At 58.2% G+C, this 27,455-nt stretch overlaps 1 protein-coding gene across 1 annotated transcript; it reads right to left on the bottom strand.

The window, feature by feature from the left end:
* Nucleotides 1-60: 60 nt before the first annotated feature.
* On the bottom strand, nt 61-10,367 carry INSIG1 (insulin induced gene 1). Its single transcript, XM_059172351.1, is given in 7 exon segments — nt 61-2,022; nt 5,365-5,464; nt 5,649-5,815; nt 7,012-7,136; nt 9,310-9,508; nt 9,510-9,739; nt 10,254-10,367. Coding segments are annotated over 6 exon segments (825 nt in total). The 5' UTR covers nt 9,714-9,739; nt 10,254-10,367; the 3' UTR covers nt 61-1,992.
* Nucleotides 10,368-27,455: the final 17,088 nt, after the last annotated feature.

Raw genomic sequence — 27,455 nt, 5'->3', positions numbered from 1 at the left:
ACCCTAACATTCCAGAGACCCCCCTCCATCCCCTTAAAGAAAACCTCGTAAACACAAGCGTTGGTTTTGAACCTTTAATAAAGGTAAAAAATGAATGCAAAAAGAACACAGTGCTGAAAACTTAGTATGACTGTGAATCTCACTAGATGTCTGTATCCGGTATAGTGCAAATTTTGTTCGTAATATTTTACATTTTTACAAACGCAAATCACTTTGGTTCATATACTTGCTATAAAGTATTGGCAAAAAAATTCTTCAGATTCACATTTTTTGGCTACAATATTTCTAAGAGATAGAGATTTACTTCCAGTTTCAGAGAAAAAAATACTTACTGTTTGTACATGATCAAGTATACCGTGAAGATTCAATCACTGCTTCCACCTAATCACTTCTGGTTTTTCATAAAATGCTGACCTCTTCCCTGAAAAATCTCTGCCCACGGCTGATCATCCAACTGCACTTTCAGAAAACGAGCAGGGGTCAGTGCCAAGTTCGGAACGATCCTGTTTTCTTTTACACAAAGTTCCTCTAATACAGATTAGCTACACAGTCACCTACAATTTGCTCCGAGGTGTTTTTCTTGGAACAAAACTGAACAACCATATCAAGATCGTTGCACCAGCGGAGCCGAGGGGGCACGTTCCCAGCCGCGGGCGCCCGGCCCTCCGACCCCCCGTCCTGCCCACTGCCCGTTTCTTGTCAAAAGGAGTCTCGTAATGAAGTCACTTTCACAGAATTTGAAACAAAAACATTTAAACTGCAAAGTACAAAAAGGTAAATTTGTAAGTAAAAATGCCAGGTCTATCTACCCATCCCACACGTCTGGAGTATTTGGAAAGGACCGGGGCTCAGTGGAGGGCACAACAGAGTAACTTCCTAACTGAAAGAAATTATTGCTGAGTTCCGCCTCCGCGCAGCACTGAAATGAATGGAGAACCCTCTTCAACCTCTCATACGTTAAAAAAAAATAAATATTTAAGAGAATACAAGGCTCAGATTGGTTTCATATACATTGCACTTAATGTTTGAGACCCAGTCCTTGCGAAGCGGGTCCGGGATGGTCTATGCCAGTCCGTGAAGACGTTGTGCTCACCGATATCTCCGAGTGTTTAGAGACGCGCGGCGCTCCAGGCGGCGGCGTGCGCACGCGGCGCTCACGAGGCAATCACGGATTGCAGATTCCAGAGGGCCGTGGACGCATCGCTGTGTCCGTTCCGGTGCACGGAGGGAACCGCATGCGACTCCGGATCCCTAAGCCCGAGACGCTCGGCAGACGGGGACGCCCTCTCAGATTACGGATCTGGGATGAAACTCCCCAGGTGTCGCGGTGAGGCCCTCAGACAACCGCAGTGTGGACCCGCGGCCTTCCTTGCCCTCTGCGCTCGGAGAGATTGTCTGCACAAAGCTCCGCGGCAGGGAGGAGCGCAGCTGTGCGCTGCGGGGCACACGCGTGTGAGGCGTGGGGGCGTGAGCGTCTCAGCACTGGGGCCTCCCCATGCAGCCTCCCTGCGCTCACCGCCACTTTTCTTCTTACCAACCCTATTTTTTTTAAAACTTTTGGATAAATATTCCTATTTTTCCACACCTCACCTTTGTTAAGCACCATCGGGCTCTATCCCCTGTGGGCAGCGATACAAAACCAACAGCTGGTAATTAGGCTTCAGTTCAAGGCTTTGAAATATGGCAACCTGCTTTTAATAACGTAAGGAGATCAAATACTCGGGAAGCCGTGCCTGCCAGCACTCCCTTGCCCGCCTGGGGGCGCGTCTCCGGAGCGGACTCGGGCACGGGCGCATCAAGCAAGTGCCCTTTCAAGAGAAGCAGCTCTTCTCCGCGTGCTACTCTAGGACAGGTGAGTTATTTTTCCGGGAGTCATGGGGACAGTCAGCCCCATCTAAATGGATCACTGAGGAAAAAAGACAAATCTTTGTCACAATCCAATGTCACAGACTTTCTTTCCAAATCGCGCTCTTCTCCGGTGGGTCTGAAGACTCAGTCGCTATGCGGCTTTTCGGGAACCCCCTGCACGGAAAGAGAGCGAGAAGGTGAGCTCTGCGCGCGTGCGAAGGAGAAGCTCTTCGGCTAGAGGGGCCGGGGCAGGAGGGGAGCCACCTGCGCAGCAGACAGCCCCCCCCGCCCCAACAACCTCCGCGCTGCCCTCGGCCGGGAGGCTCCCCCCTGCCAGGTCACGCGCCTGCACGACAGGGTAAGCTCTCCCAGTCTGTCCGGTGGGCGGCCTCAGGGCTGCTCCAAGACAGGGCCTGGGCCTCACTCCCCAGCCCTGCCACCCAGGGCCCTTAGGGCCTGCTTGCAGCCCCCCCAGGGCTGGGCTGCGGGCACCTGCAGACCCTCCCGCTCTCCAGCCCCTCATGGCCCTCTGCCACCTTGGGGTCAGCAGCACTTAGGCCGTACCAGCAGGGAGGCAGGGAACCTTCATCAGGCCTGCGTATTTCATTCTTGGGTCCTGGCGTAGTCAGAGACAAGTGTCATTTCCCACACCCCCACCTTATCGGCAGGCCCCCCGCTCTGCTGGCCGCTGCAGGGCACAGAGGACTCTCTCGGGGCGCAGGCGGCCCGCGCCGCACGGGGTGTGCCGTCACGGAGCGAGAGGGCTGCCCTCCTGAGACTGGCGTGCGCAGGTGCGGGGGTGGGAGCCGGGACAGTCAGAGAGGCGGGCACCAGCTGCCCACTGCGGTCGCGGCGGGAGGAGTTGCGCCCAGGAAGGCAGCGGCGCTCAGAAGCTCAGTTGGGGTCTTGGCTGCAAGTGGAGGCAGGCGTGGGCAGCCACCCGCAGGGACCCCACGTGCACGGGCTCCGAGAGGGCCCAGCGAGCCTCCCTCCTCCCCCATCCACACCCTCCACCGACTACGAGTCCCTACGCACATCACTTCGGTTTCTGATCCTAAAAGTAATGCTTTTGCTATAACTTTTTAAAAGATTTTAAAAATTTTATTTATTTGATAGAAAGAGATCCCAAGTAGGCAGCGAGGCAGGCAGAGAGAGGGGGAAGCAGGCTCCCCGCTGAGCAGAGAGCCCGATGCGGGGCTTGATCCCAGGACCCTGGGATCATGTCCTGAGCGGAAGGCAGAGGTTCTAAAGCACAGAGCCCCTTGCTGTAACTTTTTAAATGAAGACTAGAAAAATCTAACGTACACTAAACCATGCACAGTTCTACTTTCCGGAAGCAGCAGCTTCTAACCTGTTCCAGATCCCACCTCCCTGCCGCCTCCCCAAGAGGCTGGTCTCCTCGAGTGCTGCCCACCAAGTCTGAGGGCCCGTGCTGTGGAACAGGAATTCAAGCTGGCTCCCGCCCACAGGCATCCGTAACTCCCTGAAGCCATGGCGCCAGAAGCTGCCGGAAACCGCGCTCCACCGCGGAGCCCTCTCCAGCATCAACACAGCCAGGAGCACAACTGAACACCGCTTCACACATGCTCACCCGTCCTGGCTCTCTAGCCAGACAATGGGGACCTTGCCGTGTCCCTTGCCTGGAGCCACCAGGAGTGGCCACCTGCCACCAGCAGCTCCCCTCCTGGCCCACAGCACCGCGGGCGGGCGGCCCAGAGGAAGAAGCCCCCGCTTCTGACTCTGCTAACTGTCCCTGCGGCTGGGACCCGGGGCAGGACCCGCACCCTCTCACGGATGGAAACAGAGGCGGGTGGGCACAGAGCCTTGACAAGTCCCTCATTCTCACCACCTGGGCGGGAGGGGGATGGTCACAGCCCGCATTTCAAGACACGATAGGAACATCCTTAGGGAAGTTCCCCGCTTCTAAACACTAAAGAGGAAGAACGAGCCTCAGTAAGGAGCATCACAGCCCTGCAGTTAGCTAGTTTTATCTCTACAACTTAGCGGTTCAATTTTTAATTTTAAGCTTTCTACCATAATGACCTACGGGGCACAGCAAGGACCATTCACGAACACAATCTTCAAGCGGTATTTTCGAAGGTACAATTTGCATGACTTTTAGAAGACGTTTCCTCCCACCATTTCTAGACGCTTACAACTCGTGCCCGTGGGAGGCCCGTCACGACCAGAAGACACGTGTACGGGCTGAGCCTGGGTCGAACCTTCTCCGAGAACAGAGAGCAGCACCCCCAGCAGCCCGAAGCCACCACCTCTGACGTGCCGAATGTCATACAAATGTTCGTCTTATGAAGTCCCCCTGGCTGACGACAGCTTTATCCCGAAAGCTGTATTAGGAGTTCTCCACTGAAGTTACTGAAACAGGAGCGTGACAGCAGCCAAGCACTGGCGGACGGACGGCGGAGAGACGGCGGGTCTGCCAGGTTCTACTCGGAAAACCAGTCAGTGGGCTGGCTGGGGGCAGGAAGCCAGCCTGAGGGGCATCCCCCATGAGGCTGCATGGGCCTACAGAAGTCAGCCAAGTCCTCCGACCCTCATCAGGGCTGCGAGAAACTGTATTTTCACCAATCCCCCATCGAGGCACTGGCTGCACAGAACTCTAAGGGCTGAGGGGGGCGACGGGGGGCGAGGAGCTCCAGAACCAAGGGGACAAGCTACACGTTCTGTCTTTCGGAAATCAGCTCTATTTCTGGGAACCAGCCCAAAGCAGCCTTCAAATTCGACCCCCACCAGCGAGTATCAGCTGGCACACACGGACTCTGTAAGCAGCCGGAGGGACCGAGATAAGTTTTCTGACCCAGCCCCTGGCTGCTCTTTGAGGGCAGCGGCCTCCTAGGGCCACAGTTCTCTTCAGTTCACTTTTTGAAGGCCTAGAATCCAAGTCAACTCGAGAAGAAGTTTAATGTCCACGTCCACTAAAGTGTTTAGACATGAGTGTTTACTTCTGACCAGAACCACCGAAGCGACCCCGACTTCCTCTGCCTTCCGGCTCGCGGGAAATGGCTCCGCACCCCGGAAGCTGGGCTCCCCCACCACGGCGGGGTTTCCAGCGCTGCTGAGCCAGGCCCATGGGTCCCAGGAAGGGCAGGGCCGGCCTCCCCAGGCCCGGACCCTGGCGCAGGGTCTCCTGGCACCTGCTGCCCCGCAGGATGGGGGGGCCCGTGACCCCCCATCAGCCACTCTGGCCACTGCGCTCTGCCGGTTCCCGGAGCAGCAGAGAGCGCAGAAAAGTCACCACTCGCGTCTGTTCCGTGACGGGTGGCCCTACTACTCTGCTTGTTTCCTAGCTCCCCATGTGTTTACAGATCCCTGAATCTTTACAGTTTAGCAAAGAGCTGCCTTGGTGTTGTTACTCTTTTTTTTAAAAGTCTGCTTTTCTCAATAATCGTTCTTGGGTCTCAACTAGACATCGAGCAGCACACGTCACAGCGACTCTCGTCAAGCGCTTCTACGGGGCTAAGCCCCGCTGTGCCAGGAGCTGCCCGCGTCAGGACGTACCATGGCCAGCTGCCGCCCGATGTTGCCCACGGTGACGCCTCCAGAGAAGAAGATACACGGCAGCCAGGAGCGAATGTACAGAAAGTCTGGGGACGTGTACCTGCGGAGACAACAGAGGAAACAGTGCCGTCAATCCACGACCAGCAGCACTTCTGAGACTTTCCTGCCTAAATTGACCTCATGTTTATGTAAGTAAAACAGGGCATCTCAGCTTCGTGGGTATTTCTAACAAAAGTGGAGGAATGGCTGGCAGACGCAGTCGCTGCCTGGGGGCGCAGACTTACTGATAGACACCATTGTACACCAGCAGCTGGGTGATCAGCGTGGCCAGGAAGGCGATGGTGATCCCAAGACCAAGGCCACTTCTTGAACGGTCGAATGTCCACCAGAGGCCCAAAGACAGGGCCGCTAATGTCAGGGAGAGCTGGACATTATTGGCAAAATCCAACTTCTAGTGATGCAAGGTTAAAGAAAATTTCAATAATTTTCAAGATGATCAAAACAAGCCAAGGAAAAAACGAACCAGACAAGCAAACAAAACGCCCCAGAGCCTACACGTGTGCTTTCATTATTCCACAGCCCATAATTAATTCTCCATCCAAAGAACCCGCCCAGACTGCAGCAGAAAAGGTCTGCTGGGTACAAGGCTGCCATGACCCCGAGGACTCCGCTGGGTCACTCGGTGAGACACGATCTACAAGGAAACGCTCCAGAAAGCTCCAGCTGCTGGTATCTGACCACGGAACAGCACATTTTGTTGCTGAGTCATCCGCAGTCCCCGTCCTATTTCTTGTTTTGACTATTAACTTGAGCCGAGGAAACACACTTCTCTCCCCATGTCTCCTCGGGTGCCTCATCCGTTGTCATTCGACAGTACGCGCTCCCACAGTCCGTGGACACACGCCTGCCTCTCATCACAGCACTACCGACTGGCAGGTGAAAACACAAATGTTGTCAGAGCTAAGGTATAATATCCCGTCTTGACGCTTCCCGTTAAGATACAGGTAGAGTAGGACATAGTAACTCTAAAAAGACCTTCCCCTAAGATTTTGAAATAGAATCTAGTTGTGTTAAAGAAACCCCAAGTCTTTTGAGACCTGGGAAACTACGACCCGTTTTCCTGACAAACGCACTGACGTACAGCGCGGATGTACTCTGTGCAATACCTTCCACCCGAGGGCTCAGGAAGTTTAGGGACCTTTGGTTAAGAACCCCCTGCAGAGGACACCACCTTTGCTGGCCCTGAGACTTCACAGCTGGCACAGCCAGGGAGGGGCAGAGAAGCAGAGACCCGTCTCTCTCCAACCTCTAGAAGCAGCGGCCCATGAACAGGGACCCCCCAGCCGCTGCTCCCCAGGCCTCACAGCAGAGGAGGTGGGAAGGTGAGAGGGAATTCACAAAACCCACTCCAAGGGGCCGGAAGACTCGCACAACAGAGAAAGTCCTCTCCACTTCTGGGATTACTTTAAGTTTCCTGAACCACTTTGAAAACTCTTGCCAAGTAGACACCAAGCCAAGGTCTTTAAAGGTCTGGAAGAAGGCCATTCAACTGACCTAGGAGACAATACATACTGATTAAAGGGCACAGAACACTTCAACATGTAAGCTAAGGAAATGCTCTGGACAGAGCACATCTGCGAAGGATACGGCGCTGGCGTGGTTGATGCCAACGAAGACGGCCACGCAGCGCATCACGCTGGCCCACTCCCGCTTGAACTTGTGCGGCTCGCCGAGGTGACTGTCAATGCAGGGGTACAGCAAGCCCACGACAGCTAGGAAAACAACACAGTGTTAGAGCATGCTGGCTCACAAGGAAAGGATCTCAATGCGCCAATCATTAACACATTACTCAAATCAGTTCTTTTCCTAGAAAAATGTACAAGCTATAATATGACAGCCGAAGACGGATTTTGTATTTCTGTTTTCCTTGAGTACAAACAAAAGGATCACACTGTTTTGAGAAACTGAAAATAAAATGGCTGTTCTTCAGTCCAGGTGAGCACAGACTTGAGTCGGGCAGGGGTAATTATCCATATAACACTATGACGAGTCAACCATGCTGAGCCTGCCCCGACTCCAGGTCCTGACCTGTGGGAACAGCCTGGGACCAGGCTCAGAGAACCAGGTCCCTGTTCCCCGCGGGCTCTGATGGGACCTGGAGCTTCATGTCTGTTCCCTCATGTGTAAAATGACGAGGGTTATGTAACTAGAAGGCGGAGTAGGAAGAGCTTACTGTTGGGGGAGAGTTATGGCATTTTCACAGGCACAGAATTTTAAAACAAGAGGACAGAGATTTTAGACAGGGGAGGGTGTGGCGTTCCAGGACAGAAGCAAAGCAGACAAAGCCAAGGCAGGACCAGGGCACATGGGGACTGGTGGCGGTCCTGGCCCCGGGACCAACTGTGGGACACAAGGCTCAGAACCTAAAGTCACCGAGGGTGGAGGCTCGAAAGCCACGGGGCAGTTCCACCTGGTGTCCCATGAAAGAGGAAACTATTTCAGGTTCCGGAACAGAGAAACAAGAGACACAGTCCTGATAAAACATCCGATGGGAGAGTTTCAGTTTCTATTTCGTATTACATTTTACCAAGTTCTAATTTTAGAGTTTTGAAAACTGAAACCCAAACAATTCTAGAACTTATTTTGCTATAACTTAACCTTACCTTATAGGGTTAAAGGCTAAAGAGATACAAATGTACTATTGGATCCTGCCATAGCTTATCTGATAATTATTTTTTTTTAAATGAGGCAGGAGACACTGTGTTTCAGATAGTCCTAGAATCCCCTGAAGCTTCAACTGCAAATAAAGCCTAACCTAAAATACCTCATTTTTAAGATCAGATCTTTGATTCGGAGAAAGAACTGCTTTACCATATGTGCATGAAAAAAGGAATCTGCATCTAGGTAAAAATCTCAAAGAGGATTTTTAATAGGATAGCCATATGCTTAAAGGATTTACAAAGGCCAAGTAGGACCCTATCTTCCTAAGAACAGAGACGAAAGCATTCTACACACTGAGCAGCTGCAGTATCCCCTATGATGCGTCCTGGCTAGAACACAGCACCAGGCTCTGAGCCCTGTGTCCTCCAGCTGTGGTCAGTGAGTCTGCTGCCAACAGGATGTGTCTCCACAGTCCAGGGGACACACCCAGACTCCACGGAGGCAGTCTGCAGTGTGATGCACAGTGGCCCCGCCATCCACTGTGTTCCCCTAAGACAGGGATGCTTAAGGCCTCTGTGACTCAGTTTCCACATCTGTGAAATGGAGCCATCAGAGCCTGCTGTTGTGAGATGCACAAAGCAGAGCACATCAAACACAAAGCAAGCAGTCCGTAAACGCCGGCTACACAGCCGACAGCGGGGCACACCTGCCCCGACCCGGTCCCACATGGAAGACCGCTGCTCCGTCCAGCAGAGCCGGCGCGCTGAGGGCAGGGGCCCAAGTGCCCTCTCCCGCTCCGCACCTGGCGCCCGTGGGGGCTGCGGGGAACAATGAGCGCCGGCCCGGCACGGAAGCGCTCCGTGGCCTGCGAGCCGAGACCAAGCGCGCACTCTCAGGTAACCCAGAAAGTCCCCAAGAGGGTGGCGCGCCCGATCCCAGGCACTCGCCAGGCGGCACCCCGCGGCACCCCGGCGGCGGGATGGGCGTCCCCTCCGCGCGCCGCCCCCGCCCGCCGGCCCACGTGACAGTTTGTTTTCGGCGGCCGGCGGGTAGCGTGTTGGCGCGCCCGGCCAATGGCAGCGAGGCCGCGCCGCTCACCAGTTCGCCGGCCGCCAATCCCCGGCCCGCTCGGCCAGGGGACAGCGGCGGGCTCTGCGCGCGGCCCCCGGGCCAGGTCGGCGGGAGGCTGCCCCGGCGCCCCCGCGCCTCCCCCCGCGACACCCCCCAGCGCGCCCTCCCCACCACGCCCGCGCCCTCGCCCAGCGCGCACCCCGCCGCACTCACCGGCCGCCGTCCCGCAGCACGGGGGCACCCACCAGGCCGACGAGAAGATGGTGGCGATGACCTCTTCGGGGAACAGGGTGACGTTCCGCTGCACCTGCAGCAGGTTGAGCACCAGGGCCAGCACGACCCCCACCGAGAACAGCACCAGGCTCCGCTGCACCAGGTGGTGGTGCCAGCTGCCGGGGGGGCCGCCACCGGCGCCGCGACCCCCCCGTCCCGGGGCTGCGAGGCCCGCGGGCGGGCGCGGGGTCCGGGTCCGGGCCCCTGCGGGCCGCCAGCGCGGCGGGGCTCAGCATGTCACCTACTTTGGCCGCCAGCCCTCCGGCCCCGGCTCCCGGGCGGCCTCGGTGCCTGGCGCCCTGGGCGCAGGAACAGCTCCAGCAGTGGTCGTCCAGCCTGGGCATCGGTCACCGCGGGCGGGCCGGCGCTCCTGCGGGCAGACGGAGCGGGGGGCGGGACCCGTCAAGTTCGCGGGCCAGGGGCGCGCGGGCCCGGGGCGGCCGTGGGGCGGACCGCGACGCCCACCCATAGCGACTCGTGCGGGAGAGCCCGGGCCTCTGGGGCGCCCGCAGATGCGCGGCCCGCGCCGCAGGTCCCGCGGGGAGGTCCCCCTGGGCGGAGCGCGGGCTGGCGGCGGCCGGGTGTCCGCGGGCCCGCGAGTGCCCTCCGCACGCCCCTCCGGTGCTGGCCCGTCCGGCCCCAAAGTTTCCCGCATGCCGTCCGCGCGCGGCGCAAGGTACCGGGGCCCTGACGGAGGGGACGCTGAGCCGGCTCGCCGGGGTCAGGGGGTGCAGCCCCGCCCCGGGGCCGGGCCGGGGTCCGTCCCGCTCCCGGGAGGGGGTGGGGGCGCCCGGACCTCCCCATCCACGCCCCCGGCCCGAGCTCGGCCCGAGCTCGGCCCCAGCCCGCGCCCGCCTCCGAGCCCCCCAATGCGCCCGGCGTACCTGTCCGAGGGGCGCCCGCGCGCGGGCTCACGGAGGAAGGATGTCAAGGCCCGGACCTCCTGGAGTTGGGCCCGTGGCGCGGGGCGCGCGGCGCAGCTTATAAGGCGGGCGGAGGGGCGCCGGGTCACGTGATCCTGCCCGGCCCGCCGCTTGGGGGCGTGGCATGCGCGCGCCCCGCCCCGCCCGCGCGCCCGTCCGCTCGCGGTCTGGTGAGGCGGCCGCGGCCAATCCGGGGCGGGCGGCCCATATGACGTCAGCACACGCCACCGCCGCCTCGCGCCGCGCTGGCTCGGGAGCGCGGACGGTCGGCGGGCGGACGGCGGCGGGAGCCGCGGGGACCGGCCCGGCGGGCCTGGGAGGGCAGAGCGGGGCGGCGGGAGCGGGGGGTGGCGCCCGTCGGTCGCGCGGCCCGGCCTCCCGGTCCTCGCCCGGTCGTGGCGCGCGGGTGGCGCTGTCCTGCCGACCGGCCGCTCCAGAGCCTGCCGCGTCCCCTGACGTGTGCGGCCCGCGCCTTCGGTGCCCCGCCGGTCCCCCGCCGGTCCCCCTGCAGAGCTGGCGCGGAGGGGGCGCGAGTGCGTGCGCGCGCGTGAGTGCGCGCCCCGGCCGCACGGCGGGTGCGGGAGCCGTCCCGTGACACGGATCCCCACAGCCGCGCCCGCGCAGCGCTTGCCCCCGCGGCCACGTCGTCCTTCCTGGCGCGCGGGAGGCGGCCCCGCCGTGCTCCGGCCACGGGCGACTCCCCGCGCTGCGCTCCCCGCGGGCGGCTCGTCGTCGACGGGCAGCGGCGCGCGTCGTCCCCGCGTGCCCCGCGCGGTCGGAGGCCCGCGTCGCGCCGAGCCAGAGCGGCTCCTGGGGATGCGGAGCCGCGGCCGGTCTTCGGCCCCGTCCGCGCGAGCGCACGTGCAGGGAGGCCCGGCCCAGAGCAGATCCCCGGCGGCCCCTCCCCGGCGGAGGTTGCACCGCGCGGGCCTGGTCGGGATCGGCCTGTGGCTCCACCCGAGCGGCTTCCAATCCGCCGGAAACGTGGTCCGGAGCCGCTCCCGCACCGCAACCCCTAGGCCCAGGGAGCGGGGCAGGGGCGCACACGAGGCTTTGGTGGTAACACAGGGAAGTTAAGGAACAGGGCTGCCTGCGGGGCTGCGCCGACCCTCCCGGGCGCGAGGGCGCTGCGCGGGCCACCGCGGCCGTTTCCCGGCTCGGAACTGTCGCCGGGGTCCGGGCCGCTCCGTCCTGCTCGCGCGGGCCGCCCACGGCCGGCTGCGGGGCCGGCGCCTCCGCCTCCGCCCGGAGCCTCGTGCCGGGCTGCGTGTGCGCCGCCCCGCGTGTGCGCCGCCCCGCGTGTGCGCCGCCCCGCGTGTGCGCCGCCCCGCGTGTGCGCCGCCCCGCGTGTGCGCCGCCCCGCGTGTGCGCCGCCCCGCGTGTGCGCCGCCCCGCGTGTGCGCCGCCCCGCGTGTGCGCCGCCCCGCGTGTGCGCCGCCCCGCGTGTGCGCCGCCCCGCGTGTGCGCCGCCCCTGCGCTCTCCCGCTCGCGAGGCAGCGGCGCCGTCGCGGACGCGGACGCCGTTGGCTTCAGACCCGCCCGCGGTCCCCGCGCGCCGCTAATAACGTGACTCGTTTGGTTTCCCGCGCGGCCCCAAAGCGGGGGTGGCGGGCAGGGCGGGCCGGGCGTCACCCCGTCTGCGGCGCGGGCGGACGCGGGCGTTCAGGCTCACGCGCTGGTCGCCGCGATCACCCTCACACGCAGACGTTCAAAGCGTTCTCGACCTCGGGGCCTTTTGTCATCTGGGTCGTGGCCATTTTCTCCAGGCGCCTGACGTAAGCGCGGGCCGGCGGAGCCATGCTGCAATTTTGTAGAAGCAAAACATTTTTTTTAAAAGCGAACAAACGGAAAGCTGCCCCACCGTTCACCGGCAGGCAATCGCCGGCGTGGTGGACGGCTGGCCGCGCCAGGCCGCTGCAGGGTTGAGTCGTTGCTGGGTCGCCCACCAGCCGCCTGGGCCGCTCCCCCACGCTGCCATCGGCGTTCACCGTGCACTCGGGCTGTGGGTCGAGGTGTGGACCTCATGTCGAGAGTCTACACCACCGTCTTGGCCCTGAAATGGAAGCCTGCCACAGACTCAGGACACCCCAGCGAATGGAGGAAGCTTCTCGCCAGCTTTCAGGAAACCGGTTCATTCAGATATTGAATGAACACCCAGGAAGCGGAGCTCAGGGCTCTCCACTCGCCTGTGGAACTCTTACAGCCCTGAAATCAGGGTATCTGTCTTGGGGGATCTCAGGCATGGTGGGTGTTCCTTGTTCTCTCGCCAGCCTGTCTGGCCACGCAGACCAGCCCAGTGTCACTTTCCGTTGTAATTCCCCTTACGTACAAGGACAAACCCTATGAAGCTACGCTTTTTTCAAGACTTAGTTATGGGAGAGGGAGACGGTGTGGGGGGAGGGGCGGGGAGGGAGGGAGAGAGAACCCCAAGCGGACTCTATCCTCGGTGCAGAGCCCAGGGTGGGGCTCGATCTCAGGACCCTGAGATCACGACCAGAACTGAAACCAAGAGTTGGAGGCGTGACTGACAGAACCTCCAAGGCGCCCCTTAGGAAAATACTTCGTGGGTTCCTGTGTTGTCTGCCTCCTGTGTGGAGCAGGACTCTCCATCGCATGGGTTCATGTGGGTTGAGGTCTGTTCATGTGGCTTCATTTCTCCCCACCGGAGGGGCTGTCCACATAGCCCGGCCTCGGACTCTGCATTCCCTCACATGTGGACCAGGACTGTGTGAATCAGGGCCTCCTGGAGCAACCCCGAGGCCCAGCAGCCCTGTGGGAAGGTGGGAGGGCTGCTGCCGAGGCTGCCGGCGGCCTCCGTATCCGGAGGCTTTATCCCTGCACCGCCAGGGTCTGTGCTCTGCCCCGGTGCCGGTAGAGTGTGGTCCCACGAAGGAAGTCGGTCCAGGCGAACCGCACCGGAGGAACGTCAATGCACAGCCTTGCAAACCACAGGCACGGATCCGGGAGCCCTGTTGAAATATTCTGAGGATTTACAAGTCCGTTCCCTCGGTGACGGCGTTCTTGCTGCGGTTTCGGTAGCACACGGGGGCTCTGCGTTGAGCATGATGGGGTCAACTCTCCCCAACCCGCCAGTTACTCTGAGTTAAGTATTTGGGGAAACGTGTTCGGGACAGCACCATCCAGTTCTTAATCACATCACTCTATGTTAATCATTGTAGACGTGCCGTCAAGCGAGGAAAGTTTCCCGTTGCTTACGGACTAAACACAGCCCCATAGTTTCTCCCCAAATAACTCACTCAGGAAACGAGACCTCTGTAGCTCCTGTACACAGAACACAAAGGGCACGAAGGGAAGTGCGGGGTCTGGGAGATCTGAGAGGTCAGGCAGTGGGGGATATGCCGCCCATACTCAATATTCCTGTTTTGCTTTTTTTTTTTTAAACTTTTAATAACAATTTATAACACATATCTTTTCAGTGTAGGGTAAATAGCTAAGTATATTATATTTAATAGAAAAATACCACATGCTTGCAAAACATTCAGAAAATATGAAAACACATTTTTTTAATTAAAAGATTTTTAAATTTATTTAAATATATAATTATTTAAATATACAGAGCAAGAGAAGAGGAGGAGAGAGAGAGGGACAGGTGGACTCCCGCTGAGCACGCTGGCCCGACGTGGAGCCCAACACAGGGCATGTAGGGCCCGATCCCACGACCCTGAGATCATGACCTGAGCTGACATCAAGAGTCAGAGGACAACCGACTCAGCTCCCCAGGTGCCCCGGGAATATAAATTTAAAAAACCCCATAATCCCAGTGTCACTCCCCAGCCCTGGGCAGCTAGCGGTCTCCTGTCCCTATAGGTTTTCCTGTTCTGGAGGTTTATATGATTGGTATTACATCATATGTGTTCTTTGGTTTCTTTCTTTCTTTCTTTCTTTTTTATTTTTTAAGATTTTATTTACTTAGGGGCACCTGGGTGGCTCAGAGGGTTAAAGCCTCTGCCTTCGGCTCAGGTCGTGATCTCAGGGTCCTGGGATCGAGCCCCACATTGGGCTCTCTGCTTGGTGGGGAGCCTGCTTCCTCCTCTCTCTCTGCCTGCCTCTCTGCCTACTTGTGATCTCTCTCTCTGTCAAATAAATAAAATCTTAAAAAAAAAAAAAGATTTATTTACTTATATGGGAGGTAGAGCATGAGAGAAAGCAGAGGGAGAAGCAGACTCCACAGTGGGCAGGGAGGCCGGTGCGGGGTTCCATTCTGGAAATCCGGGACCACGACCTGAGCTCCCGAGGCGCCCCTGGTTTCCTCCACTAAGGGGAATATTTCAAGGGTCACCTGTGTTGTGTCCTGCCATCAGTACTTCACTTTTTGTGGCTGAATAATGTCCCATTATACGGAAATGCACGTTCTATTACCCACTCGCCAACTGTTGGATAGTTGCATCGTCCTCACTTTGGGGCTCAGATGAACAATGCGTCTGGGGACCTTGGAGTGCGCGTCTCTGTGGGGCCAGGTTTTGCTTCTCTCGGATGGGGCTGCTGGGCGTGCCGGGGCTGGGTCATGTGGTGGCTCTGGTCTTCCATCCTTAGTGGACCTGTTAGCCTCTTCTGCAAAGCAGCTGCCCCACAGCACCTTCCCACCAGCGAGGAATGAGGGTTCCGATGTCTGCACGTCCTTGTCAGCACCTGTTACTACGAAGACTTCAGGATTCTCATGAGCCCGTGGGCCCGACGCAGTCCGGTCACAATTCTGGTGGCGAGATGGCATTTTTGTAGGCCGAGGAGCATCTCGACTCCTTTGCTAAGACTTTCTTGGCCGGCATCATCCCAACAAGAGTGAGGGAAAGAGGCGAGTGGGCGGCCAAGGAGGAAAAGCAAAGACAAGGCCGTGCGCTGCCGAGCCAGCCGCGCCGGGCCCCGCGAGGTATCTTCCGCTTTGCGGCTACCACAGTCCTTTGGGGGAAAGATGCGTCTCAGTCCGCTCTCTCCGCTCCTGTCCCCGCGGGGCCCGGGTTTGCCCCACGGCTGTTAACCCCTCTGCTCTCCTGTCCCAATACTCAGCCGCTCCTGGCAGGAAGAGCCCAGACTGCTTCTGCAGGTCTGGTTAGGTCACATTTTCCTTCAGTCACTCGAAAGGGGGGTCCAAGAGACATGATTAGGGTGTCCCCAAAGGTGCCACTTTGGCATACTGATTATTTAAAATATAAGTTACTAAAGAGACAGCTTGGGGGCACCTGGGTGGCTCGTGAGTTGAGTTTCTGCCTTCGGCTCAGGTTATGATCTCAGGGTCCTGGGATCGAGCCCCGCATCGGGCTCTCTGCTCAGCGGGGAGCCTGCTTCCCCCCCGCCCGCCTGCCTCTCTGCCTGCTTGTGATGTCTGTCTCTGTCAAATAAATAAAATCTTTAAAAAAAGAGAGAGAGACAACCTGTGCAAAAGGACACCCAGAGCCTCCTCTGTCTCCTAAAAGCAGGAAACAAATCTAGCACGTGAACGTTCCCTACTGTACCAGGCAGGGAAGAGACATCCTGATGCCCGGAGGTGGGAGATTTGCAGCTGAGAAGGCTGTGCCAACAGCTCTTGTTACTTCTTACTCATTTACTACCATAGCCCCTGTTCTGTTTAGAATTCCTTACTAATTGAAGCTTCCAGAGTGAATGCCTTTATGTCTCAATTTCATTATCGGACCGCGGTGAGCACGTAATACATCTTTGTTTTTCTCTCCTGTGAGTTGTCTCCCGGACACTTCATTCCTACTCCAGAAGGAAGATCTTGGAAGACTGAGAAGAGTTTGTCCTTTCCTTCCAGGCCGACCCTTAGATGTGCAAGGTCGTCGGTCCGTCAGGGACCATTGTAAATGGCGGCCAAAGCCTCTGGAGGATGGGCCAAGGCAGAGCGTGTGGGGGGAGAAATCTGTGCGCCTCTGACAGCCGTGGGAATGGCGAGGAGGAAAAGAGGCCGCAGGGTGCAGGGCTGGGGAGCCCAGCAGGGCTGGAAGGAGGGGAGACGCCCGCAAGTCCCAGGAGGAGGCGGGAAGCGGCGAGACAAACACCAGCCCTGCCTCCCTCTGCGGGCGTGGGGCGTGCGGTGCCTGTGGGGCGCCGGGGGAGAGGTGGAGACAGGGAAAGCGGGGGCCCAGTGTGGACCCAGGGCAGAGGGAGTTTTCTTTTCTTTTACAAACGAGGAAGACCGGAGTCAATTTAATGCCGCGGGAAGATTCTGGTAGCGAGACTGATAAAAGGGAAGGATGCGGCGTGAGTCCCTGCGGAGTCCGGGAATTTACTGGAATCACCTGGAAGCCGGTGTGAGAGGAGACGGGACTTGAGATGGGCGGGCCGTGGGGGCGTGGGTGGGCGCCAGGGCCTAGCTCGGGGCAGTTCCAGGCCTTGCTGAAGGTCGAGGACTTAACTAAGTGGGGAGGAGCCGAGGAGAAGTGCCCCCCGCCTGCTGAGGTTTCTGCCGGGATCCCACAGAGGCCTCAGGGTGGTGCGACTCTTCCTCGGGCCATGCCCAGGACAGGCCGGGGCGGGCCGGGGCAGGCCGGGGCAGGCCGGGGCAGGCCAGGGCAGGAAGGCCTGCCCTCTGGGGCATTCAGGACCGAGTTTTTCTGGGATGATGGAGCAAGGAAGCCCAGGAATTTGACTAGTGGGTAAGGGGGTCATGGAGTCCAAGGAGGGCAGAAGTGGGGGGATGCTGCAGGGTTGGGGAGCCAGCCTCTCCCGGAGGCCCCCCGGGAGGAAGGAGCACCGTGTGAGCTCTGGAGTCGGCTCTGCCATGAGCGGACAGAAACCCAGCACCGACATGTCTGTGACTGGATTTGGCGTCTGGAGAGGAGAGGTTGCAGGAGGTGTTAGGAGTGCGTCGTCCGGATCGAGGCCGCAGCTGTGCGTGACGACAGGGTCCGAGGAGTGGCGCTCGGACTGGGCGGCGGAAGTGGTGTGGAATGAGTCGCCAGCCCCGGGGAGGTCGGGCAGACAGCCTGGGGCTTGGACGGGCTGTGCCCGTGGAGGACAAAGTTGCTTTGGCTGATGTCACATTCAGGATGTGGGGGCGGGCCGTGGGCCAGAGCCCGAGTTCCTGGGGAGGCGAAGGTGCTGTCCAGGAGTGTGGGACACGGGCGTGGCAAAACGGGTGCACGGACTGCACTGGCCAGCGTCCCCCAAATCATGTCCTTCCTGGGACCTCAGGAGACAACCTTATTTGGAAATCTGGTCCTTGTGGACGTGCTGGGTCAAGATGAGGTCATAGAGGAGGAGGTTTGGTGCGAATCCAGTATGCCTGACGTCCTTACGAGAAGAGGGGAGACACAGGAGACGTGGAGAAGGCGGCTGAGATCACAGCAGCTCCGCTGGCAGCCCATAGGCCCAGGACAGCCAGGTGCCGCCAGGAGTGGAAGGGGCTCGTCTTGCAGGACTCTTCTCTGTCCTTGTCCAGGTTCTTGGTCATGCGGCTCTGAAGACCAAGGAGGGAGACCAGACAGACTGGAGGGCCACAGAGTGACATTTACTGAGCAACAGCAAAGTGATAGCACAAATCTCCCAAGGAGGGAGGGGACCTGACGGCGGCTGCCACCGGAGTTTCTACATCCAGGGGGTTTTCTGGGCTTGCCCGCGGGCTGTTTTAATCTGATTAACCCTCCCTGTGCTGGTCCTCCCATTGGATTTTTGTCACCTCCCCTGTCACATCCTGTGGGATTTCTGTTACCTCCCCTGTCAGGTGGGGAAGGGTGGAGAGCTCCTTCCAGGGCATTTCCTCTTAGGACGGGTCCCGGGTCCCAGGTCCCTGCCCGCGTTCCTTCTAACTCTCCCTCATCCCTGCGACGGGTCTGCCCCCGAGGCACCTCCGAGCCAGGAGAGGATAAAATGCCAGGTGAAGGCCCCGGGCACGGAGGACGGCTACGGGGCAGGGGGTCCCAGAGAGCTGGTCACCGCAGCCGGGGCTCCAGGGGAGGGTGAAGGCAGGCTCACGTGGGTGTGCTGAGGGGAGTGGTGTGCCCGGAGGACGCCCAGACATCTGGGACACTAGGAGCCAGGTGGGGGCTGGGGATAGGCAAGATCCACAGAGCACCCCCGCCCCCCCCCCCCCCCCCAGCGAGGGCCTCGAGCCTCAGGGCCTTGATCTCCTTGGTTATCGCCCAGAACACAAAGGGCCAATATCACATCTTACTTAATCCTTGCAAACACCTGAAGCAGGTGTCACGTGTTCTGTCGGGCGAGGAAACCGAGTCCCGGATTTGGGGATTTGGGAATCTGCTCGGAGCACACGACGAAAGTCCGAGCAGGGACTCAAATCCAGTCTGTTGGCGTCTGAGGCCGCTACCCTCCCCCAGCCCCACCCCAGGTTCCACTCACAAACCATTCTTGAGCACCGGCTGTGTACACTGCGCAGGACACGCAGGCAGCTCGAGCCTCAGCACACGACAGGGAGCCCTGGGCTCGCGGAGAAGGGCGCCGGGTGGGTGGCCTAGGGCTGCGGGAGCAGGCTGTCGCGAACCTAGAGGCGTACACCAGCAGAAATTTATTATCTTCGAGTTCAGGGGGTCAGACGTCGGAAATGGGTTTCAGAGAGCGGAATCCACGCTGTCATCGGGCCTTGCTTGGCTGGGGGCTCCGTGGGGAAACCCACTTCTCTGCCTAACCCGCTTCTCGAGACCAGCCCCGCTCCTTGGCTCAAGGCCCCTTGCGAGTGCCAGTCTGCCCACCGCCTCTTGTCCTTAGACCTCCTTCTTCAATTCTGCCGTGTCCGCATTCACTTCTCAGGCCCCTGATGCTCACACAGGACCTACTGGACAATGGTGCTGTCTCAGGACCCTCCGTCACATGTGCAAAGGCCCCCCGCCATGGTGGGCGACACGTCCACAGGTCCCAGCGGTTGGCATGTGCACATAAGGGCCGAGTCTGTTGCTCTGCCTGCTAGAGAGGGGGAGGACACCATTTCCACGCACTGTGGCTGGTTTCCTCCAGGGGCTCACAGAATGCTAGGGAACAGAAGTCCAACGATTAGAAGTTAGAAAACACTCCCCCGAGGGTGGCACATTTGCCTAGGGCTTGAGGGGCCGGCCGGTGTGCGGTGAGGAGAAGGGGGAGCGTGGGAGGAAGGCACTGAGGGGCAAGTTGGCCCGAGGTCTCCAAGCATGGCTGGGGGTGTTGGGATGAAGCCTGCAGAAGCGGCAGAAAGTAGCTGGGTCAGACTCTGAAGAAGGATTTGCTAAGAAGCTTAGCCTTGATCCTGTGGGTTCGTGTCTCCAAACCTTCTTTGGCCATGTGTTCCCTAGGGTTACAACAAGCTTAGCTTGCATCCCGAATATGTTCGTGTGTTTACAAATTATGCGGGCACCGCTGTAGCTAAGATACACAAGGAAGGGGAATTTACTAACAGGCCACCAGGTAGAGACCACAATCCCCAGGCTCCTTTGCAGTCGGGCGTGGTCCTATGTGACCCTCCCCGCGGCTGGGGTGGGCGCAGGTGCACCGTGAGGAGTTCCAGGGCCACCTGGTTGCGCACAAGGTGGTTTCCTGGAGTGTGTTTGTTCTCCAGCCGCGAGCGTGGACGAGAAGTGAGCCGGCTGCTGCGACGCAGGCAAGACGGTGCAGAGCCGGAGGGTCCTGGGGGGCATGGGGAGGGGCGTGAAACACCGAGCCCGGGGGCCGCGGGCGAGAGGGCCGAGCTCCCGTCTGCGTCGCCTGGTTCCCGCTGTCCCGTTGCAGCCGCGGTGCTTATACCCTGATAAATGTACGGGCTTCGTGGGCTAAGCTCAAGCCATTTTGTTTCTTGGCTTTTTAAAGTCCTTCGGCAGGAATAGACAGCAAAGCTGTGCGTGCAGGAAAAGCTTTTCCGGTCACTTCCCATCTCTTTATAGAGAATTATAAAGATTTTATTATAATGACGCACAGTGTAAGAGCTCGGGAGACGAGAAAGCGGCGTTTCCGCGGAGATGCCGGGCGGGCTCCAGGTGTGCACCTGACGGTCGGGCCGAGCCAGGTGTCGCCGTCAAGCTGGACGCCGAATGCCCGCAGAGCCGTGTCCGTCCTCCGGAAGCGTGCCCCACCCCGCCGGCCGCCGCTCCTCGGGGGAGGCCTCTCGTGAATGCACGGGCTGCGGGCGTCCTGTGAGCTCCGGCTCCCGCTCACGCTGTTGGCTCTGGAAGACGACTGACCACAGACTGGACACCTGCAGGGGCAGACGGGGAGGCATCACTTATGTCGCAGGGAAGCAGGCCATGGAGTGACAGTGACTGGGGTGGGTGGGGTCACAGGGGGCTTTGATCGGGGGGCTCTGGGGTGGGCGCGGTGGCTGGCCATGCCACCTCTCCCCTCGGCCCCGGACAGGGGTGCCTGCTGCTGGGCGCTGTGCCTGTTGGGATGGGCCCCTTGGCCCGGAGAGTCCCAGGAAGCCTAGAGCCCAGGCTGCATGTCCCTTCAGACCCGGGCCTGGGAGGGAGAAATGGGTCATCAGCTCATCGTGTGTCGTAGGTGCCTGAGTCCAGAGGACGTGGGTGGGACAGAGCATCGCCTTCTCAGAACTGAAGGTGGGAAGACCTTGCTCCCCCATGCCTCCTCTGCCTCCTCGGAAGTGAGCCTAGGGCTGTAGGTGGGGGACAGTGACTCCCGCAGGGCGGTGGTAGGTTTGGGACTTCCCTGTGTTTGCTGTTGTTAATCCCTCGTGCATCCCTGTGCTTGCTGAGAACCAGCGCTCTGGGCGAGCAGGCGGCGTGCACGGCCTGCCCTTGCTGGGGACCCGAGAGAGCCCCGCGGGGAAAGCACGTGCTGTTCATGCAGCCAGGTCTGGGCTGGAGAGGGGGGGCCTGGGGACAGGACCCTAAGGGACAACGTGCGTGACGGCAGCAATGCTAGGAGAGGCCGCCGGGATGCCAGGCGGGCAGCCCGCTGTTCCCACATGCAGGAGGGATTGAGACGCGGTGGTGTGGACGCATGGGGGACTATTACCGTGGAAGAGTGAGAGGCCGCCGCTGGGACCATGTGGCCGACCTTGAGGGCATTCTGCCTCGGGAAATAAGCCAGTCCCTGAAGGACTAATGCCTTGTGACTCAGTCAGTAAGGGGCCCCTGGACGAGCCAAATCCGCAGGGACAGAAAGCAGAAGGGCAGGTGCCAGGGGCTGGGGGAGGGGACGCATGTTCAGTGGGGACCGAGTTATAGCTGCGGGTGATGGAAAGTTCTGGGGATGGACAGTGGTGGCGGCTGCGTAACACCGTGAACGTACGCGGCGCCACAGAACGAGACACACATGGCGAAGACGGTCAGTCATCTGCTGCGTGGATCTCGCCGTAACACAGACAGGTGTGAGAACAAGTTGGAAGGAGGCAGGGACGGGTGGCCTGGCGCTTCCTTGTGCGTGTGACTGCACCGGGGCCTGAATTCTGCAGCCCCTCGGCTGGCGAGACACAGTGGAGGGAGCCACACGGGAGGGGAAGGGCCCGGCGCCCTGTGCGATGCTGTCGGCGTCCTCGTGGCCGGGGACCAGAGCAGCGTCAAGGGCGGAGAAGCCTTGGTCAGGCTCCCTTCTCTCTTTGCACCCTGCTTCCTTCCCCTCTGCCGTGCCCGCCCGACTCTTGATGTCCCGTGTTGGTCACCTCTACGCGCGGAGCACTCGCATTTGCTAGAATGCCGCCTGCATGGCAGGAAGGCTCTGGGGTCTCTACAGCTTCCTCAGCTTCTCCCCTGGGCAGGGTTCGGTAAGGACCATTCCTCCAAGGTTACTGCCACCTGCGCCGGCTACTGCCCATTTGCTCTCCCCCCGGCTCCGTCTCTGCCCTGCCTGGCCCCTGCAGACAGCCGCCTGCCCGCTGCGTCTCCGCACACCCCTGCTGGCTGATGGCACGTGGGTTCTGGCTTGGGTGACCGCTGTGGAGGGGAGGCCCCTCCAGCTGCCCCCCCAGCTCCATCAGCCCCCGGGGGCCAGAGGGGGGGTGACTTTCCCTTTCGTTGGTTTTGGATGCCTGGCTGCCCTGTTTCTCCCTTCACCCAGCCTCCTCCAGGGAGTCCTCGTCAGATCTCTCCCCGACGACGCAGGAGTTGTCTCCTCCCTGGGCCTGTGGAAGCACCACCACCTCTTCTGGTCCTCCTCCAAGCAACAGGCTTCCAGAAACTTCTGAGGACAGCAAGACTGGATGGGGAGACAGGGACGCTTCTGACAGTGCCCCAAGGCCTGGTGGTGGCTGCTGAGGGCGTGCAGACTCTTCCGGGGAAGCATGCAAAGTGTTGTTGGCAGGCCACTACCATGAGTTGGGGGTACGGATACACAGACACTGAACCATCCAGAATACTGGCAACGCTCTAGGTCCCATGAGAACTGCCGTGTCTTGGTGCTGTGCCCGGATTAGTAGGTAGGGGATTATGGAAAGTAGATCAGTGGGAATCAAGCTGTCAGCAGGTCACGATCCTCTACAGTCTTTCCTGGACAACCCTTCCTTGCACCTCTGGCTTCTAGCAACGGCCGGCAGCCACCTCTCTCCCATCTCTGCTCGTCCCTGTCCCCACATGGCTGTCTCCTGCTCGGGGGTGTCCTCTCCGTGTTCCTCTCCTCTTCTTAGGAACACACCGGTCCACTGCGGCGGGACCTCACCTTTGTGAATTCCCTCTGCGACAACCCTGTTTCCATAAGGTCACCTTCACAGGTGCGGGGAGACACAGTTGAACCCTGGACGGTACCCACTCTGCTGAGAGCGGGGACCTCAGAGGGAAGTGACTGGGCTTGACTTGACCTAGTTTAGAGAAAATATTTACTAATAGTCTGAAACACTATGGAGATTTCATTGGAACAAAGAATTTAAGGACCTTAGAAGTAGGAAATGCCCTGGTGTGTGTATGTTGGGGCTCTGGGTGGCTTAGTTGGTGAAGCGTCTGACTCTTAGTTTCGGCTCAGGTCACGATCTTAGGGTCGTGAGATCGAGCCCCTTGTTGGGGCTCTGTGCTGGGTGTCGAATCTGCCTCGGAGTCTCTTTCTATCTCCCTCTCCCTCTGCTCCCCCTAAAAAAAAATCTGCATGTATGTCGTTACATAAATAACTCATGTGCACATAGGAAAGTCAGAAGAAGTAAAAACAAGAAAATAATGGCTTATAACCCTCAAACTCAGAGATGATTTCGGTGAGTACTCTGCTATAGGCGAATGACCAGATCTTTAACACGTATAATTACACTTGTGAACTTACGGGGGAGTTTTTACAGTTAGCATTATACTATGCATAGTATCTTGTTATCTTTTGTTTCTGTTTACTCCTGCCTCGGACAGTCTGATAGCCCCGGGTCAACATCATCCCGGTCATATCGGTCACATCGATGTTTACTGGTCACATGGGGTGTGGGTGTGTGTGACAAATTTCTCAGCCTGTCCAATCACTGGGCATTCACAGACAGCCTCCTGTTTTTCGTGATCATAAACAGAGGTTTGAGAAATAACCTCACAGCTGTATACGTAGGCGTATCCTTCTTCTTCTTCCTTAGGATAGTAAAGATTTACCCATTCATCTGAGAGAGAGGAGCATGTATGTGAGCGAGAGGGAGTAGGGGAGGAGGTGCAGGGAGAGAATCCAGCAGACTCCCCGCGGAGCACAGAGCCGATCTGGGGCTCGGTCTCAGGCTCGATCTCAAGCTCCATGAGATCATGACCTAAGCTGAAACCAAGAGTCAGATGCTCAGCCTGCTGAGCCCCCCCAGGCGCCCCGGCATTGTCTTTTGAGAAAGCAATCGAGTTGCACACTCAGCTAAGTACGTGTGCCATTCTTGATCGCGAGTACTCAGTCTGGTTTCGGACGCTGGAATTGATATTCCTTCTCAGCTGTGTCTCGGGTGCAGTTGTGAGCCACGCGTCCCAGTGGCCATGTCACCACTGGCGCTAGCTCCGTCACTCTCTCCTGGGACCCTTGGCTCTCCTTCTGCTTTCCATCCGTAATCACTTCTTGTTTCCCTATTTTTTTAAGCCATCATAGCTGAGCTTAAATCTGTGGTTGAACAAGAAACCCTTAAATTGCTTATAATCTTAAATATTCAGGGGCTTTATGAAAACAAAACAGTGTCTAAAGCTCATTAACGAACAGGGTCGTTATGCTTCGTTGGTGTGAGATTAGTTGTTGCTGCTCTGTGTGTAATCTGGCTGAGTAGCAGACTGTTGAATCTTGCTCATGGGATTCTTTTTCCTTTTTGCAATAAGGAAACTTTTGTGAGTTGTAATTCATTAATCATACTTAAGTATTGGACTGCTTGCCTCCTCAGTAGGGGAGATGCTGGGATATGCGATTTCTGTATGTTCAAGAGTTGATAAAAGAGATAAACCTCCTCTTCCCACTCAGGGTCACACCCAACGAGGACAGAGCCACCAGGTGTTTGGGTGTTTGGGTGACTTGTGACCTCCCCACACATGACCCCTATCTCTAAGGGAGACTGGAATGCCTTCAGAGCGACCTGTGCTGTGCCTGGGGTCGGAGTCAGCTTCTCTTCCCAGACCCATTCAGCAGCAAAAAACACTAAACCTTTGCAACCAGACGTGGAGGACGCAGCTCCCTGCGAGGTGTCACTGCCAGCACAAACAGAGCGGGATGGAAAGCTTTGTCTGATTTTCTGAGTCGACCAGATCTACTCGGGAGCTCCAGTTTTCCTCCTGATCTGTCCATGGTTCAGTCGAGAATGCGTGTCTGCACACCACCCGCAGGCGTGCGGCGCCACTGCAAATTCCTGGTCCCTGCCGCGTGTATTTTGAAGCCCTGTTATTGGGTGCATACACATTTATGATCGTTAGGGCTTGGTGCTGTGTGGACCCTTTTGCTGTTACAAAATGCTCCCCTGTTTCCGGGGACCCCCTGCTCCCTCCCCGTCTGCCTTCAGCACCGTGACGGGGTGACGGGTCCCGCTCGGTGTGGCGGGGGGGCCCTCTCCCCGTCTGCTTTCAGCCTCCGGCGTGTTCGCACTTAGAACGCAGCTCTTGTACCCAGACTCCCTTTGTAAAATCCACTTTCTGTGCTGCCTTTTCTTTGGTGAGTTTCATCCTCTGTGTTTATTGTAATTTATTGTAGCGATTGGTGCGGTTTGAGGTCTGTCCTGCTCCTCCTGCTCCTCCTCGGCGGCCCTTGTTCCGCTCTTCTTCCTTTCTTTTCTTGAGAGTTGCTTGATTTTCAGAATTCCATTTTAGTTTATCGTTGTCTTTTGAAGCTATATATTTTTATTTGTTGTTTGTTTGTTTTTTCAGTCGTTGCTGTAGGGATTGCAATATCCATCCTTCCCTGTCCCTTTCGAGTTAGCACATCATCTCACTTGAAGGTCAAATCTTTGCCAATGTAAAAGTTCTGTCCTCCACGCCCCACTCTTGCCACACGCGTCATCCACCGGTCTGAGCCCTGTCATGGTACAGTTTTTCAACGTAAGCAGCCATCGTGTTACAAAGAAGAGAGGCAGGCGACCACGAGTGTGCACAGAGACCTTTCCTGGGTCCTGCCTCGCCGCCTTGCCGGTGGCCTCTCATTCCCTCTCACCCGCAGTCGGCTGCAGCACTTTCTGGCGGTGCCCTGAGGGCTGCAGTCGGGGCTGGTGGGTCCCCTGCGCTGCCCGTGATGGCCACATGGTCCCCAGCACCTGCAAACCGGCCTGGGCTTCCCCAGCTCAGCGTCTGGGAAGCTCGTCTCAAAGTGAGGTGGTCGACCCAAGCTCGTTCCGGAATACGTGTGCTGCAGGAAAAGCATTTGAAACGGGACACTTCTTGTGAAGATGAAGAGCGATGATAGGTTCTTGTCGTCGATGAATCTTATTCTTTTACTTGCGTTCCCGTTAGCTCATGGGCAGCGTGAGGAGAGCGTCAGGTGTGCGGCGTGGGGCTTCAGCACTGTGTGCCTCCCCTCATCGGGACCAGGGCCCTCCCTAATTCTCGTCCCCCCCCCCATCCTCACTGACCGTCAGGTCTCTGTAGTTCAGTCTCTGGCCTTTTGTTTGTCTCTTTCCCCCTTTGCTCATTTGTTTTGTTTCTTACTCCACGCGCGAGTGACATCATACGGTACCTGTCTCTCCGGCTAATCTCACTCCGCATAATACTCTCCAGCTCGAGCTCCTCCTGGCAAATGTCAAGATCTCATTCTTTGTGACGGCGGAGTAACAGCACATCGTAGCTCTGTGTCTCTGTCTGTATCTGGGCATCTCCCCCACATCTTCTTTATCCATTCAGCAGTGATGGGCATTTGGGGTGTCTCCGTAACTTAGCTATTGTGGACGATGCTGCAAAACATCGAGGTGTCAGTCTCCCTTTGAATTAGTGTTTTTGTATCCTTTGGGTAACAATTCATACTCCCCAGTGGCAGGTTTGTTATTATTAACAAAGAAACCAGGGAAATACATTAATTTTGGTATCATGACATAGAAAAGAGGTATTTAAAATCATGGGAAAGAGGTTTTTATCGATTTCTTCACAATGACACTCAAGTGCGTGAGGCAGGTGACGGTTTGGGGCACGAAAGGCGTTCAGGTAACGAAATTGGAGAGCAGGGATTGCGCTTTTGAGAATCGGTGTTGACCCGATAATTTTTGTTTTCAACTGCAGAAACACATGTTCGTGAATACATATAGGGATAAATTTTATTCTCAAGCCAGGGAGAGGCGTGGGTAGGGCTGCTATTGTAGGAGTTACGCCAAAAACGGAAGCCAGCCCCCATGAGCCAATGAAAAGACCAAAGTATTAAGGCGTCAAAATGATAGGCTAGTCCCTGGGAAAGCGACTAGCAAGGCGACACATGGTGAGGGCGTTTTTCTCAGGAAGACGGGGTCGCAGACATGCTTCCTGTGAGTAGGCACGACCCCTCCCAGCAGAGAACACAGGGCCGCTCGGCACAACTGGTTTGAGTCCTGGGGAAGTGCGGCCACATGAAGGGTTTTCTCCCGACTCCCGTGCTGGGGACGGCCCAGCCCCCACCGCAGGGCGACCCCCCACCGCCTTGCACCCCCGCCTCCTCCCCCAGTCACGGCGTCTGCAGAAGTAACCACAGTGGTTGGCTTCCCACGTCCCAGGCAAAGGCTCTGCTGTCACTGGCTGTCATTGGCCAAGCAACATCATCTTCATTTTCCTACTTCCTCGCTCAGCCTTTCTGCGCACGCGGGGTCGAAGTGGGGGGTTGGGGAGTGGCTGCAGTGATGGTCCCACGTCTCCTGAGATGCCCTAGTTCTCCAATACCCCTTTCCTCATACCTTCAAAATCTCCTTTTCTG

Source organism: Mustela lutreola, chromosome 4, assembly GCF_030435805.1.
Source record: "Mustela lutreola isolate mMusLut2 chromosome 4, mMusLut2.pri, whole genome shotgun sequence".
Taxonomy (NCBI): Eukaryota; Metazoa; Chordata; class Mammalia; order Carnivora; family Mustelidae; genus Mustela; species Mustela lutreola.
Note: the sequence above shows the minus strand (reverse complement) of the source record. Positions and strands in the feature narration are given on the sequence as shown.